Source organism: Gopherus evgoodei, chromosome 4 (assembly GCF_007399415.2).
Source record: "Gopherus evgoodei ecotype Sinaloan lineage chromosome 4, rGopEvg1_v1.p, whole genome shotgun sequence".
Lineage (NCBI taxonomy): Eukaryota > Metazoa > Chordata > Testudines > Testudinidae > Gopherus > Gopherus evgoodei.
This window is the reverse complement of record NC_044325.1, coordinates 5,715,247-5,732,927: the sequence shown is the minus strand read 5'-3', so window position 1 is coordinate 5,732,927 and position 17,681 is coordinate 5,715,247. Positions and strand designations below refer to the sequence as shown.

Below are 17,681 nucleotides of genomic sequence, written 5' to 3'. Positions count from 1 at the left end.
AAGAAATACTTGAATGACAAATATCCTCTTGTTTTGAAAGTCGCGGAGCTGAGAAGGCCTGGTGGCTGAATCCATCGAGGATTCACTAAGCACAGAAAGCTGAATCTCAGTGCCCATTATGGTCTGTAGAATATCCTCATTCTACATTTCATTGTTCAGAACCATTCCATGGCTATTTAATTCGATTACAGACAGCAACACTGGGGGAAAAAAGAACAACAACCTCTCGTAAGAATTTGGTTGGATGTCACAGATCTGACTTGAGGTTTGTTTTAAATTCTTCCTTTCCTTCTTTGCATCCTGCCCCCTCGCCCCCCATATATCTAGGCTATGTAGATCATGGTCAGACAAAAGCAGTGTTTAATGGGTTGTTGGGTTTTTTTTTTCACCATTTGTCTGAAAATCGGTAAAATCATGTTTAACCATTTAAGAATACAGCGTTTAAAAATCATATTTTAGATAATAATGACAAAAAATGCAATTTCACTGTTTTGTACAAAAGGAGAAAAACTTTCCTCTGGAGAGAGTCTGGAGGAAAGCAACAAAATCCTAAAAGGTTTAGAAAACCTGACCTATGAGGAACGGTTTAAAAAAACAAACAAACAGAAAAAACCTGGTTCTGGTTAGTCTTGAGAAGAGAAGACTGACTGGGGATCTGACATGTCGTCTAAGTATGACAACAGCTGTTATAAACAGGACAGTGATCAATTGTTCTCCACAGCCACTGAAAGTAAGACAAGAAGTAATGGGCTTACCCTGCAGCAAGGGAGACTAGCTTAGATATTAGGAAAAGCGCTCTAACTGTAAAGGTAGTAAAGCTCTGGAACTGGCTTCCAAAGGAGGTTGTGAAATTCCCATCAGTGGAGGTTTTTAAGAACACCTGTCAAGATGCTCTACTTTTACTTGGACCTGCATCAGCACAGGGGTCTGAACTTGATGATTTCTCACTGTTTCTGCCAGCCCTACATATTTAATTCTATATTTAGTCACCAGTCCTGCCAATATTTGCATGCATATTTACTTTTAGCCCACGAGTAGTCCCATTGACTTCAGTGAAACTGCTTATGTTTGTAAAGTTAAGCATGTGCTTTAGTCTCGGTAGTATTTATTTTACTGTGTACAATTCACTAGCAAAATGTTCATGTCCTGCTTTAGTGGCTGGTTCACCAGGAAATAAAGGCTTCCTACGACCGCTAGTTAATGGAATTATTTCTTTCGCTCAGATGGTAGAGATCTGTGCTCTGATGTTGATTTTGGATATCCACAGATGGGGGGTTTGTTGCAGGTTTGTGACACCAAACAAAACCAAAGTGCCAAAAGAGCAGACTTTGGTGTTTTGAATATCAGCTCCATAGAGAGAGGTAACTACCTGATCCTCCTCGTTGTTAGGGATGTGTGCCTGTGTACAGGAACTCTGAGGCATATGGTGGTAGGCCTTGGGCAGTGAAGCTCCTCAGCTGGCTCTTCTGCTGGCTGCACTGCTCAAAGCTTGGCACGGTTGGCATATCTAACTGTTGGGAGGTTGTGTGCAACCATGTTGCCTTTTCTGCCCATTGGCCCAATCCGCAATTTCAGCTCTGAGGCAGGTTTTCTTATTTCTCCCCATCCTTGGTTTGGGCTCTGCAGATCTAGAGGAACCCCCCGGAGGATAAGCAGTAAGCTAAGGAGCCAGCTCTGACGTGCTCGTTATCCCTCACCTTCAATCCCATGGAGGAAACCATCAGAAGTTAATGCTGCCTGAGGAATTAACTTGCACTGTTCCCCACCCCCGCTACCACACAGCGGAGAACCCTTTTGGACGGGTTTCTAGGGCATCTGCAGTAGGAGTCTAAGAAACATGGTTCCTGAAGGAGCTATTCATCCTCCACAGGTTCCAATGGGGAGGGGGGGCACTTGATTATACTTCTCTCTGGGGCCTTGTGAGTTCAGGGAGCAGAACCTTCAGTTTCTCCCACTAGGACTAAACTGCACCTGTTCAGCCCTCCTCCTTCATCCCCAACAAGCCCTGCCCTGCAACAGAAAAATGAATAGTGAACGGAGCCCTCTCTGTCTGGACAGGGAAGTAACAGCAGAGATGAAGAGAGGCTGCTATGTTGCTGTTGGGCATAGTCAGCATGAGAAGTTACTCTGCTTGGCAACCCTCCTCGCCATGCTTTTCCTGGTAGGCATGCTGGGAGTGAGCAGGGAGTGAGCAAGCCCCCTGTAACCCAGTGCAATAGGTGGAACAATCCTATCTGCAGCATTACACATCAATTACCTGCATGGATCCTCTAGGCATGTCTCACCTGATCAGTTCCCTGCCATTGCCAGGCCCTGGGACATCGCAGACACCTAGGGCTCCCCTGGTCCCTGCCTGTGGCTCACAACATCAGTCTCCTGAGGACTGAAGTGGTTTAGTCTAACTCAAGCTCCTGGCTCCATACAGGGGTATGTGGATGAAATGTAATGGCCTGTGCCATACAGAGGATCAGGTTAGATGATCTAATGGTACCTTCTGGCCTGAAACACTATGAACTCTGTCTTCACAATGTTACCTGCTGGTCCATTGGAGGTGGGGTGGGAGTGGCTTGCTTCTGGGGATCTGCACTCTGTATTCCAGCACAGGACTATTGTCTGTGTAGCTTAGACAAGCCAGGAGGGGCATGCAAGTTGTCAAGGTTTCTTTCCCCACTCTGAACTTTAGGGTACAGATGTGGGGACCTGCATGGACGCTTCTAAGCCTAATTACTAGCTTAGCTCTGGTATACTGCCACCATCCAGAATTCCAGTGTCTGGGGCACTCTCTGTTCCCCCAAAACTTCATCCCCTCCCTGGGTTGCCTTGAGGGACTTCACCAATTCCCTGGTGAACACAGATCCAAACCCCTTGGATCTTAAAACAAGGATAAATTTACCATCCCCCTCTTTTCCCCCCACCAATCCCTGGTGAGTCCAGATCCAATCCCCTTGGATCTTAACACAAGGGGAAATTAACTATCCCCCCCTCCTTTCCCCCACCAATCCCTGGTGAGTCCAGATCCAATCTCCTTGGATCTTAAAACAAGGAAAAATCAATCAGGTTCTTAAAAAGAAAGCTTTTAATTAAAGAAAGAAAAGGTAAAAATTATCTCTGTAAAATCAGGATGGAAAATGCTTTACAGGGTAATCAGATTTCTATAGACCAGAGGGGCCCCTCCTAGCCTTAGGTTCAAAGTTATAGCAAACAGAGGTAAAATCCTTCCAGCAAAAAGAAACATTTACAAGTTGAGGAAACAAACATAAGACTAACATGCCTTGCCTGGCTAATTACTTACAAGTTTGAAACATGAGAGACTGATTCAGAAAGATTTGGAGAGCCTGGATGTAGGTCTGGCCCCTCTTAGTCCCAAGAGCGAACAACAACACAAAGAGCACAAACAAAAGACTTCCCTCCACCAAGATTTGAAAGTATCTTGTCCCCCTATTGGTCCTCTGGTCAGGTGTCAGCCAGGTTTACTGAGCTTCTCAACCCTTTACAGGTAAAAGAAACATTAACCCTTAACTATCTGTTTATTACACAAGTACTCTTCGTATTTGGTGTTACCCAGCTCTATTTTAGGCTAGTTTGATTTTTTTTTTCCCATGGAAAAGGTAATGAATGGAGTTGTATTGGCAGGTCAAAACGCCCACTCGCTTATTTAAAGCTGGGATTGTCCAGTGAGTGTTGTCTGTTGGGGGTGGAGTAGACTGTACAGGCTCATCTACACCACTGGTTTTAAATCTTTTTTTCTAGGGATCCAGTTGAAGAAAATTGTTGATGCCTGTGCCCCAATGGAGTTGGGGATGAGGGGTTTGGGGTGTGGGAGGGGCTCAGGGCTGGGCCAGAGGGTTGGGGTGTGAAGGTGAGGGCTGCAGGGTGGGGCCAGGAATGAGGGGTTCACGGTGTGGGAGGTGGCTCTGGGCTGGGGTGAGGGAGGGGGTCAGGGCTCTGGGCTGAGGGTGAAGGCTCTGGGGTGGGGCCAGGGATGAGGGATTTGGGCTGCAGGAGGGGGCTGCAGGTTTGGGGTGGGGCTCAGGGCTGGAGGTTGGGCTGTGGGAGGGCGTGTAGGCTCTGGGGTGGGGCCAGGGATGAGGGCTTTAGGGTACAGGAAAGGGTTCCGGGTTTGAGGGGGCTCAGGGCTGGGGCAGGGCATTGGGGTGCAGACTCACCTCCGGTGGCCCCCGGTCAGCAACGCAGCCGTGGTGCAGAGGCACACTTCCCACCCGTCCTGGCACCGCAGACCGCACTGCACCTGAAGCAGCCAGCAGCAGGTCCAGCTCCTAGGTGGAGGTGCGCAAGCGGGTCTGCACAGCTCTTGCCTACAGGCACTGCCCCCCAGCTCCCATTGGCCGGTTCCCAGCCAATGGGAGTGCAGAGCCAGTACTCAGGCAGTGCACAGAGCCCTGTGGCCCCCCTTCCTAGAAGCCAGACCCACTGCTGGTTGCTTCTGGGGAGCAGCGCGGTGTCAGAACAGGTAGCTGGGCAGCGCTGCCAACAGGACTTTTAAGGTCCCGGTCAGCAGTGCTGAGCAGAGTGCCCCAGGGCCTTACATGCTACATCCCAGCACTTTGAAAAACACTGATCTACACTGCAACAAACAAAGGAAAACCCCAGAAACAAACAAAATATAACCCTGCAGCAGCCAGCTTCAAAGCCCAGGTAAGCTGACTTGAGCTTCCTCTATAGCGCTAAAAATAGCAGTGCAGACATTCCCACTCCAGCTGGAGCCCAGGCTCTGAGACCCTCCTGTGTCCCTGAGTTTCAAAGCCCAGGCTCCAGCCCCACTGGGAATGTCCACACTGCTATTTCTAGAGCCATAGCATGAGGCTGAGCCAGTTGACCTGGGCTGAGGTTGATCTGGGCTGCCCCGAGGAGTTTTTCCTTTGCTTTTGTTTGCTGTGTAGATGTACTCTGCTACCTCGCACTTCACAACCGGTGCTGCTCATCAGTGAGTAACAAGGAAATGGATTTTATCACTGTACAAATGCCCCAGTGTGCTGTGCTTAGAGTGTTCTTGTGAGCCGCCTCCTGCTATTGGATTTACAAAGAACCTAGGAATCAGAAGGCGGAATCCTTGTTTCCTGCTGAACAAATATCTGTGCAGGATCTGGGATGGGTGCAGGAGGGGAGAGGCAAATGCGGCTATATGTACCCTGGCACCTCCAGATTCTCAGGCCAGCGAGATTCAGGCACTGCTTTAAACTCCCACTGAAGTCAGTGGAAAGGTTTTCTGTTTGTACAGCTGCCCTGACTCCCAAGGGGCTATGTGGGTAGCAGGAATTGTTGGAGCACAGCACAGACCTCTGCCATGCCTCGTGCACTCGCACAGAACTCGTTACGTATACCCGGTGCACATCCTCTCATTGGGAGCACGAGGATAGCTGGCTAAGCCAGCCCGGCACAAAGCAGCCCCAGTGGGACGCGAGAGCTGGCCCACAGAATTTATTAATGCACGTAAGAAGAGCTTGTCCTGGACACTACTCTGACCCCCAGGAAATAGTGTGCCAAGTGCTCATATCCCAACACACTAGATCACTTCAACCCAAGAGCACAAGAAGCAAGCTCGGCAGCTGGCCGGGATTACAGAATGACTGCAAAGTTTCCAAGCCTCGCTAATGCTGTTGACCTGGCTGGGACATGGGTGTCACAAGAGACTTTGAGAGGACGGCAGCTTCTACCAGCGTGTCATCTTTTGTTGGCCTCGGACACTAATCCTTAATTGATATAGGCAGGCATGTAAGAGGGAAATTTAGCTTTTCCTTAAAGAGCTGTTTTGCAATTCCAGCTCTCAGTTGTGTGGAACGGTAGGAACTGAAGCTGAAGGGCCAGATTCTGACCTCACTAACCCCAATGTAAATACTGGATAACTCAAAAGTGGCACGGGTTAAGGAGAAACCTGGTAGAGATTGGGTCCAAGATCATGTGCTGTCCAGTAGGCCTTCGGTCCTGGGGTAAAGAGAGGCCATTCTCAGCCAGGCTATTTAGCAGGACACGGCACCATAAAAGCAGATTGATGCAGTCTGACTCTTACCTTAACACAGGAACTGAGCCAGTGCAGGGCCTGGACCTGAGCTCCTGTGGACATGCAGTGCACCAGAAGACAGGGGTCTGCTCCCTACACTTGCAATGTTCAAATTTTCACTTAAAAATAGGGCTTTGGTTCGGTCTACTCACCTGCAGTAAGAGGGCCACATTCCCTCATTTCATGTTGGATTCCCCAATCAACAGCTGCCCATTCTCCACATAAAAACTGCCTCCTCCCGCAGTGCCTGGGAGAAAAGATGGACCGTGCATTATGTTCAAACTCATGCTGGGTTTACATTGGGGAGGTCTCCGGTGCATGTGGGGAGCTAGCTAACACCTCACATTCCCTCTCAGCTGTTGATCAGGATTGGGGCCCAAGACACCAGCTTACCTTCCAAGCACTCCCCTGACTTCCACCTGAAGGATGAGCATGCCCCATGCTTTGGTTAACGACTGGCCGCAACCGAGGGAAGACTGATTAGCTCACTGGCAGGCCCTGCCAATGGGGCAGCATGTGCTATGCTGAATGACAGGCTCATCTCACTGCTCCATGTCTTCTCCAACTCTTTACCCTTTTCACACCCGCCCCCCACCCTTGTCACATCCTAAACCTGGATAGTGGGCTCTTTGGGACAGGTGCTTTCTTCCACTTCCATGTTTCTACAGCATCCCAAGTAATGAGGCTGCCTCAATCCAGATCTAATATATGAAGGAAGAAAAGACCATGTGGGGATGAAGAGAGGGGAGCAGCAGTGGAGTTGATGGAGAGTAGGGCCTTCCTTAGACAGAGCCCAATGGGGGGGGCCACCACAGTGAACATAAGAATGGCCACACTGGGTCAGACCAAAGGTCCATCCAGCCCAGTATCCTGTCTGTTGACAGTGGCCAATGCCAGGTGCCCCAGAGGGAATGAACAGAACAGGGAATCACCAAGTGATCCATCCCCTGTCGCCCATTCCCCACTTCTGGCAAACAGAGGCTAGTGACACCATCCCTGCCCATCCTGGCGCATTGCCATTGATGGACCTATCCTCTATGAACTTATCTAGTTCTTTTTTGAATCCTGTTATGGTCCTGGCCTTCACAGCATCCTCTGGAAAAGAGTTCCACAGGTTGACTGTGTGTTGTGTAAAGACAGTGCTGTTGTTAATCATGTTTACTGGGGTAGTTGGGAAGGGCCAACCATCAATGGGATCCCCTGCTGCTAGGCTGGTTACACAAGGAAAGTGGTAGATGGCTGCTGCTTCCTAATTCCCAGTGATTTTCTGAGAGAGGAAACACCAGGGGAGGAAAGTACCTGTTTGGCCGGACTGCTGATCCGCCTCAGTACATCACTAGGCCCAGAAGACAAGCCAGCTCAGTGGCTGATGCTCATTTTCAGCAGCCCCAGGTGCCCTGTGAGGTTAGCCCCGGGGGAGATGCTGGGAAGGGAGAAGCCACGGAGGACACTCCTCCAGGAGGGGAAGAAAGTCAGGCCAGGAAGGCAAAGTGTCCTGAGGAAAGAGCAGGCTCTTCATGAAAACAAGGTGTAAAAGGAGTCCCTGGGCCAGGCAGCCTCTGACCTGCAGAGCCGCTGGCTGAGGCGCTCCCAGTGGAGAAGGAGAAGGAGAAGGAGAAGGAAGCAGGATCCCCTTGCAGGGGCGCGGGGCAGTTTCTCCAGTGCCGGAGCTGAGCGCCAGCTGGTTCCCAGCTGTGACCCCTGGATCTGCTGGAAACCCCCTGCGGGCCAGGGGCTGCTGCAGCCCCCCTCTGTCCAGCCCCCTTGACGGCGGGGCAGGGGCAGGAGCGCCCCGCCATCTCCTCCTCCTCCCGCAGCCAGGCTCTGCTCCGGCCTCCGCCCACGTGCGAGGCCGCCCGGCCCCTCTGCTCCCCCGGGGCGCTCGGCGCCTCCCTCGGCGCGTCCGTCCCCCGCAGCTCGGCGCCGGCGCGGGAAGGCGGCGGAGGAGGAGGCGGCCGAGCCACGCAGGCTTTGACGTCGCCGGGCTGCGGCTCCCCAGCCCCGGCTCCCCGCACGTAGAGCGCAACGTGACCGCCCCGCTCGCCCCGGCTGCCCCTGGCCGCTCACACACGCGCCGAGCCCGGCCGCCGCCGGACGCTGCTTCGCCCCGGGCGGCTGCTGCTGCTGCTGCTGCTGAATTCCGCCGCTCGCCCCTCGGATCCGCTGCCTGGGGAGGGGCCCCGGGCTGGGGGCCGCCGGGCAGCCGCGCATCGCTCCCCGCGGGCTGCTGCCCTCGGCCGGGGGTGGGTTCCGCTGCGTCTCCGGAGGGCGAGCGCCCGGGGCCCCGCGCACCATGCCCCGGGAGCCGCGCTGCGATGGCATCTGACGGGAGCGGGGAGCCGGCTGGGGTGGCCCCGGAGGCGGCTGGATCCTGCCGCTGCGCGGAGCCTGGCGAGTGACTTGGTGAAGGCGAGAGACCCCGAGGAAGGGGGACCCTGCGGGGCTGGAGGGCGGCGGGGGGCAGAGGAGCGGACTCCCCGGATCGCCCAGCCTCTGCCGCAAGGGAGGGCAGCTCCCCAGCCGGTGCGCCCCGCTGCTTGGAGCATCCTGGGCTGGGCACTGGCCGCCGGCAGGTCCCGCGCTTCCTTTCCGCCCGGGGCTGGATATGTGGATGCGGAGGCGAAGATGGATTTAGTGTACGGGCTGGTGTGGCTGCTGACGGTGCTGCTGGAGGGGATCTCCGGCCAAGGGGTGTACGGTGAGTCCTCCCCCCGCCGAGCCCAGCCTGACCTTGGGAGGGGGCTCTCCGCCGTGGGGAAGAGAGAGGTGGGACTGACCCCCCGGCCCGCGAAGGCGGGGGTTTGTGTCCCCCCCCATACAGAATTGGGCCGGGCTGCTGGGGCGGGGGGCGCTGCTTGGGTGTCGTTGTGCATTGCAAGACTGGAGCCCCCTCAATCCGTGCACGGGACCGACCTGGAGCGCCGGATCAAACTTGCTGTGCGCGACCCTTAGGATTCCTGCCTCCTGATCCCCCCCCCCCCACCATCGGCATGCACCCTCCCATCCTCCCCCCGGCTCATCTCCCTCCCCCGCTTCTCCCGAGAGACCGGGCTCGGGAAGTGCAGTGCAGGGACTTTGCTTTTTGTGCACCCCCGTTGCCATGAGCACTGGCAGCAGAAGAGAGCCCGCGTTCCCACGGCCAGAGACCGCAAGTTGGGGGGAATGGGGCTGGACCGAGGCGGATTCAAGCAGCGCGTCCGGGGTCTCGGTCCAGGGACCCCTCAGCCCTCACTTCCCACCTGGGCTGTGTGCAGCAGAGGAGGGAGTGGGCGGCTTGGGCTGGGAGCTAAGAGACCCATTGATCACCCGCCGTAAACCCATTTGTCCCGGTTCCCCGCCGCGCGGCGGCGATGAACCGCCGTGTGAACGGAAAGCGGAGTCCCCGCTCCGGAGCGGGGAGCGAGCGATTCCCCCCGCCCGGGGGCCCAGTCTCCGTGGGCGCCACACAGCCGCGGTGCTCCGCCGGCTGGGACCCTCCCCGTTCTGGGATCATCCTGGGGGCAGGAACGGGGCTGTAGCGAGGCCGGAGTGGGTCTCCCGGTGCCCGAGCACACGTGGAGCAAGCCCCCAAGCGAGGCGTGGGGAGGGACGGGGGACCCTCAAAATAAGCTTTCCCTGCGAACGAGCCGCGCGTCCGCAGCCACCCGGGGATCCAAGGTCTGCGGGGCTCCCAATTCATGGCCAAGTCCAGCCCAGGCTCTTCCAGGGGTCCTGGGAGCCCCTCTGCAAAGGGTGTGGGGGGGGAGGTGGGGAGCCAGCTCCTCCCTTCAGCCAGGAGGCACTTCGGTCCCGGCTCCTGCCCCCTCCCCCGCTCCCTGAAGAGGATTTTTAGATATATTTATTTTGCATTTCCCGGTGAATTTCTCTCATTCAGATGCCTGCCCTGGCAACAGCATCCTGGTGTCAGGAATGCTGACCCCAGCCTGTTGGCATAGCGCAGATTCAGAGAAGACAAATATCCCAGTTAGACATAGAGAGGGAAGCAAATTGGTGCATGTTGGAGAGTGGCTGCCCTAGAAATCATGAAGGGTGGTAAAACAGCCAGCCAGGAATACCGGGATCTATAACATATCACAGCCTAGAGTAGCCACCGTAGAGATTAATTTACAGGACACATTTTACTGTAGGAACATTTCTTCTCATTAGCCGTGTTACGTTTCTTTACAGTGGCTTGTGAATCATCCCATCTAAGATCAGTCTTTATTTCTCTTGCTTGCACTAGAACATGCCTGTTAAAAACACAGTGCATTGCTCTGGGTGGTGGAGAACCCTTGATTTGAGAGCTGGCTTTGCACAGTTTTTATTGGTGCAAATGGATGGGAATTTGAACATGGGCACTACAGCCCAGAGAAGCAGATTAGATGAATGCAAGTAGTTTGTTCACAATGCTTTTGTGCATCTGGAAATTACAGGGCCACAATCTGTGCTGATTTTCCTCCTCATGCAGCCTTAGTGCCTTCAAAGGCATTGTCCAGAATGTAAATCAGTCCTTTATTTAACTCATTGGATGGTCATTAAAAATGGTACCAAAAGGTAAGCTATGCAAAACCCCTCCAAGTAGAAGAGAAGCACATGCTTTATGGTGGATGCAGCACTTTCACAGGAGAACATGGTACATATGATAGGCAGCCATAATCTACTATAAAGCTGTGACATCACAACAAACCAGAAAATCCAAAGAGCAGGGTAACATTATGGGGCTGGTGGAGCGCTAGCACGGTGCACACCTCTGGGATCCTGTGTTACTTCATTGATAGCTAAGGGGTGGCCTGGGGATGTGGGAGCTCTGGGTCACATTAATTACTGGTCTAAGTAGATGCAACCCTGTTAACTACGGTATAAGTTGCACTTGCTTGCTTAGGGCTAAATGCGTTCCTCTCTCACTTGCCCCAGTGTTTCTAGTTACTGCTCGACATTACATAAGCAGCGTAGCGTGGTGTGTGTCATGGCTCTCATCCCTCCCATTCTCACAAGAGTATTGTGGTAGTATGTTAAGGAATCTTTGTCGTTTTTCTAGTACATGCTTCTTTTGGCACATGCGCGCACACACATGACTGCAATAGGCCATTCGTGTCCATTACCCCCCTGCAAGCAAACTTGTGGCTGGAGGTTTTTTGACATCTTATGTAATTCAAAGTATTAGAAACTGTCTTGAGGATTTTCCGTAACGTCTGCATTACTGACTTGAAGCATTACACTCTGTGTGCCAGCAATGCATCCTTTTGCCTGTCAAGCACAGGGACACACATTGTTGGATTTCTTGGAACATAAGTTTCTGCATTGCATAGGAGAGTATTTGTTAAGGCTTATATGTTGTGCGTGGGCATCTATGAAGAAGATCGTGCCCTTAGTTGGTTGCTAGCAATTCTGCTGAAATTGTTGCTGAAAAAAGGATTGCACATCTGGGTTAAGACTTCTTTATAAATAAGAGTTAAATGTGATGTATTGTCATTCTGTAATGCACATTATACTTGGTCTCTGTGATGGACTAGGGACCTGCAGATATTTGTGATGTTGGGAGACAAGGTGGTTTTTGAGTTGTACGTGAACATATGATTTTTTAAAATTATACATTAAACTCGGTCTTGTTTTTCAAGTTGGCAAGCTCCTCACTTTTTTTTTTTTTTAAATATCGGTTCAGGGCAATGGCACATGTATTTCTTCCTTGAGGGCACCAGTCTAGGCTTCCAGCTCCTCAGCCATCACCTCTCTTGGGCAGAGACCCAAGACTCTCTCTGTCCTGTCTGGGGTTTTCCAGTTGCACGATTCCCTGCTTATGCTGTGATATTCCCAGCAAGCCAGACTGCCTAAACAGGCCAGCATCTGCACTTTTGTTTTCTCTCCAGAGGCTACAAACAGCGTAATGGCCTACAGTTCTAAGTTACAAGCCAGCCCTTTACAAGCAAGCACATTTATACTTAAGGTGAAAGCATTACAGGGAAAACTTAGTAAAACAATAAAAGAACCAGTGTGCATCCTAAAAAAAGCTCCCCAGAGATCACCCCAACTCCAACCTCAGGCTCTGGTAGGTGTCAATCCATCAAAACCCAGAACTGATTTTTCCCCTATGGTTACAAGTTCCTAACAGTTTCAGATTCAGAACCAGAACAATCATGAATAGTTCAGTCTTTCCCTCATGTAGCTTAGGTCTTTGATCTTGTCCTCATGTAGCAGTTGATCAGCAGACAATAGCTCACTCCTTAGGGTGTAGCTTCAAAAGGCTGGGTTTTGGATAACTGGAGCCTGGGAAATTTACATTTGCCACCCCGTAGATATTCCCCAGGAAAACCATGTAAGGTGTTTTGTTCCAAGAGTCCATTTGTGTCTGGCACATTGTTCAAGACACTCCTTTGAAGCCCAGGTCTCACATCTGTTACCACTTTGTGGAACAGTAGCTTTCCAAAGGGCTCAGCATCCCATTGAAGTTAAGCAGTCGTAATAAAGCTCCCGTTAGCTCCACTGGAAGCTGTTGGAAAACCCCACTCTATATTTCCGGAATCATTTTGCGGAAAGGTAAAATGTTCCAAATTGCCTAGGTCCCATTTTCAGAAGTGACGTGGGCACACTTAGGCAACTTAGTGCCTAAATCACTTTTGAAAATATAGGTGCCTTTGAAAATTGTGCCTGAAATCGTTTTGTTCATAGTTTTTTTTTCTTCTTTATTTGACTGGAAAACTAGTGGCAATATTGCACCAAGAATCCTGAAAATGTGGGAGCTGTTCTGCACCCATTGCGGTTTAATGTGAATTTTCCCACTGATTTCAATGACAGCAGGATTGTGCCAAATTGTAATCTCCTTGGGGCAGGGACTACATCCTCTTTTGTGTACAGCCTCCCACTTAATGAAACTCATAGATAAATAATGACAATAATTAATGCCAAAAGATGGACCTGACTGCAGTAGTAGGCAAAGAAATGTTACTATCTTTTCCCTTCTCATTTTTTAATATTGCTTATCTTTGGGCCAATTCCTCAACAGGCCTAAATGCCACTGGACTTCACCGGAGTGCTGCTGACTGGTAACAGTAGTGTCTGGCCCTTCGTATTCTAAAATGCAAACCACCGATCCATGTTAACATAGGTTCCAAGATCCCAGAAGAATGTAGTTCACTTCCTTAAGATAAATATGGGTATACATTTGTTTTAAACTAACATTTCTTCAAAGTATTATTAGTAATAATAATACCTAGCTCCTACGTAGTGCTTTTCAACAGTAGCTCTCGGAGCTTTTCAAAGGAGGTCAGTCTCAGTGTTCCCATTTTACTGATGGGGACATGGAGGCATAGAGATGTGGAGTTATTTATCCACAGTTACCCAGCAGCTGTGTGCCAGAGCCAAGAATATAGCCCAGGGCTCCTGAGTCCCAGCCCTGTGCTCTACCCACTAGTTCTGGTAAAATTATTAATAATAATCCAGGTGAACCTGGAAGACCAACTAATAGCGGTGCGGATTACGCGGATGCGAGTTGGAGCACATACTGAAGTGTTGTGCTGTAACTGCCCCATGTGGACCCTTCTAGTGTGAACTAGAAGGTACCTGTTTGATAGTCCCATTTAACGCCATGTGTACAAGCTCTTTGGGTGGATAGGGACACGGGCTCGATGAGGTGGAGTGACTTGCCCAACATCACGCAGCAGGTCAGCACAGAGCTAGGAACAGACCTCCGACCTACCTGGCTCTCAGCCTAGTCCCCTGTTCTCTGAACCAATGTAATACAAAGATCCAAAAGGCCTGAAAAAAATGGGGCTTTTCTCTTATTTATTTCACTTCCTTAATTTTAACTAGCTTGTTTTCTGCAAAATAAATCTTCGAAAAACTCAAGTGCTGCATGCACTTTCCCCTTTTTAAATTACTTATCTCTGGATGCCATGCATGGTTACTAATGCATAAAAAGTAAGTACTCAGAACATTACTGTTACTGGTCTACAGAAGAGTTGCAGTGCAGTATGAAACTATCTTGGTGAGAAGGCTTAATAGGGGCACGAAGAGCTGTTATTAGATAACTTGAATAAACTGTGTTCCGTAAAGATGAAGGATGTAGTAAAGATGGGAGAACAAAATTCTTATGTCAGTTTTACAAGCTCTTTAGGCCAAGGATGCCGAATTTCACAGGCTTTTGGATCTGTTATAAATGGTTTGTATTGTTCCAGGCACTCCGAACCATTATGTCTTAGAGTCGTGTACTCCCATGCGTTGCATGCTGCGGAATGAAGAAGAGTGCAGCAAATTGCTACAAATCTCCCCTGAAAAGTCTGACTGCGATCCACACCCTTCTGCATGATGTTACACCAAACTGAATTACAGCAGGGAAATGGCACAACCTGGTTGAACTGCCAAAATTATAATATCAGAGATAGGGGGTGTGGCCTGGAGGAAGAATGGAAGGAGTCACAGAAAATCACTGCCTGTTATACTAGAGACAAAATTTCCAACTCTGTAACAATTTGCCCAAGTAACTTGAGATGAGCAGCTATAAATGTTTTGGTGAGATAGATATGATCTAAATGCAGCAGTGGCTTCACCAGGCCTACGGTGGCTGTCTGAAAACAGCATGTGTGGGTGGGAGGGAGGCTCATTTGCAAATTTGAAGAGGTTCACAGCCACAGCTTACGTAAATGCAACTCAGTCTCCTTTCCCAGAAGCAGGCCTGGCTCTGCTGTGCAAGGTGAATTCCATAGGCGGGTCTTCCTCGACGTAGTTGGCGGTCATCCCTCCAGCTGTGTGCTACTCCGTGTTTCCCTACATGCCTATGTCTTGCACATCTTTTCTCTTTTTATGTTTGTTACTTCCGTGCTCTCTCCCATGAACTGGAAAGACCCGGCCCTTAGTAATCATAAATGTCCATCAATTCGTAGCTGTCAAAATACTGCTGAAGGTGAGTGCACGTTCGTGTATGTAAAGACAGGTATCTTCATATAAAGAGAAACGTGTATGTAATGTGTGTCCATCTCTACACACACACAGACTAGTTTATAACAGCGTCTATAATTCAGAGCTGAAAACCCCACTGACAGACCTGGGTGACAGTAGTAATAGTCCTCCAAATGTTTGTAAATGAACCTCGAAGAAAAGAGAGAGAGATTGAAAAGAATAGGCATAGTGCTCGGAGCATCGGCAAGAGGAGTGTTGTTGAGATGGGCCAAAGCTGTGCGATGGCCAGCTTGACACCAGGATCTCGTAGGACTAAATACGCACAGGGAAGTGTCCCGCTCTCAAAAAGCACCCGGGTAAGTGAAGGATGATCCTTTCGGTTGCTGCCGTGACTAATGTGGAAGAGTGAGCATTCCTGACGCTAAATGCTAGAACGATTGCTCCCGCTTTGTTTGTTTTTTAATGCCTGCTAAAAGCTTTATCCAACAGGCTTAATTTTAAAATATGTTTATGTTTTACAAAGATGCACATTTAAAATCAATCAATGGATCTAAAAATAAGAACTGAGCCTGGCATTCCATATGGCAACTTGATTTGGGGTCTGATGATGTATCCTGTATAGAAAATACAGCCAGCCATTCAACATAAACTGGTGATCATGTCTTGTCAAGAAAGAACTTTTGTCAGTTACATTGCTGCTTTTGTTTTTTAGCTGCATGCTAGCAGTGAACCAGAGAAGGAGATTAATGACTGTTGGCTTTAGCAATATTGATGGCTGTGTGTCATAGCTGACCCTGCTTTTAACTAATACTCTGGCTGAAGCTAGTGAAACAAGTGAGGCTGGAAGGAGGAAAAAAAAGCCCCAAGGGAGGTGGGAACCCCAACACTAATGCATTTTCCCTGTTAGAAAAACTGATTAGGTTCAGGAAAATAGCTGATCATTAGCTCTTATATTCAAAAGCCAGCCTCTTAATTACCCAACCCCCAAATGGTACGGCTGGTTTCCTGAATCAGTGCTCCCCATCATGGATATCTTTGAATGCTGTTATTGTATCATATCGTTTAACCCTGTACAATTCTGGATATTGTGTGACAGAAACCAAAGCCGTCTCACCCAGAGAACAGGAAAGGTATTATGTCCTGCTGCAGCGCTATGCATTTCTAAGCAGCTGATGCGCTCTAACTCCAGGACCATTTACTGAGCAGCCGATCCTTCAAAACTTTAACTCTTAACTCAAACCACTTAGATTCCCTTGAAGGCTGTTCCCTCTTCTCCCCGCATATTTTATCACTGAGATTTCATTAATGCTGGGAGATGATTTCATTTTCTGCGTGCAAGCTAATGCACTTAGAGAATGTAGAGAGAGGGAAATAAATCTTGCCTGTTATTATTTTTTATAAATTATATATTATTTATAAATAAATAAATAAATAAATAACCTGCCCATTAACCGACACAAATGAATAGAAATGGCTTTTCAAACTGATTCTTTTCTTGGCGGTCCTAGAGGCTGCTGCCATATGCAATAGGTCACAGGCTGCAGCATTTTACATGGGTGAACCGTGCAAAGGGGTTTGGATTTTTATGGAGAGGAACAAGTTGGCTTGGTTTTGCACTCCGCTGCACCGGTTTTGTGCTGCCACCAGCTTGATCCAGGATGCAGAATCAACGTAGAGAAATGTTCACTGATTTGTAGGAAAACATTAAATAACTGCCATTAAATGAATTTTGGGGGTGGATCCAAAGTGCACTGATGCCTATGGAGAAGCTACTCTCAATGTCAGTGGGCTTTCGATCAGGCTGAAGCGTCACTGAAGTAATATTTTTACACACAAATACTGCAGCCGTTATGCACAAGAGGAGTTCTATTGGAGTGTTACTGAGTGCTAGTTACCTGTGTCACTAATGCAGGATTAGTCCCTTGGTAAATTTCATATAGTAGAATTTGCAGTGATGGTGGTGTAGCTGTCTTGGTCCCAGGATATGAGAGAGACAAGGGGGTCCAGAACTCCGAAGCTTGTCTCTTTCACCAGCAGAACTTGGTCCAAGAAAAGAGATTCCCTCGCCCACTGTGTCACTCTCCTATTGGAGCATCTTGTGACTGGAAGGAAAGGCAAAGATATTTGGAATGGTGTCAAAATCTGGCAAAATATGAGAGGCAAATGGGCACGTGGAACATGGCGCGTGATGCTTTCCATGTAGGTGGCAACAAAAAGCCACCTTTATATATCTGATAAATATCATTAAAATAGATTAAGTTTCAAGCAAGCAAAAGAGTGGGCCGTATCCTCAGTGGGTGTAAGTGGTGGCAGCTCTGTTGTCTCCAGTGGACCCTACTCCACTTTTATACCCACCCAGGAGCTACCCCGCTGACTGTGCCGCGTTCAGAGTGAGAAGATAACTCCAAAACAATCCTCTTGACATTTAAAGCGTTTTCTGTCGGCTGGCTTGAGTGGCTCATTAGCACATTGCTTGCATCTCCATAGAAGGGAAATGGTTGATGCTCTGCATATGTTGGGTCAAGGTGTTCTCTCTGAATCGGAGCTAGGGGAATTGGGAGGTAGTCTGGCAGCAAGGAAGCACTTCAAAATAAATAAATAAATTTCTCCTGGCTCATGAGCTAAATCCAGTTTAATTAGAGTCAGTGGGAAAACAAATGAAGAGGAAAATAGCTTAATCTGGCTTCTCTCCTTCTTCTGGCATCTTTCCTGGCAGCTTATCTGCTCAGAGGTGCCACCTTTGACTCCCTCTTCATCAGTAAACGCACTGCCCTTGATCTGCGCCCACGAC

At 49.6% G+C, this 17,681-nt stretch overlaps 1 protein-coding gene across 2 annotated transcripts in view; it reads left to right on the top strand.

Moving 5' to 3' along the window:
• Nucleotides 1–8,322: 8,322 nt before the first annotated feature.
• The window catches only part of MDGA2 (MAM domain containing glycosylphosphatidylinositol anchor 2), a 652,332-nt gene continuing 642,973 nt past the window's right edge, over nt 8,323–17,681 (top strand). For both annotated transcript variants that reach the window (XM_030562794.1, XM_030562793.1), the window contains exon 1: nt 8,323–8,717. In XM_030562794.1, the coding sequence (XP_030418654.1) occupies nt 8,645–8,717 (73 nt within the window). In that variant the 5' untranslated portion in view covers nt 8,323–8,644. The remainder of the gene's footprint in view (nt 8,718–17,681) is intronic.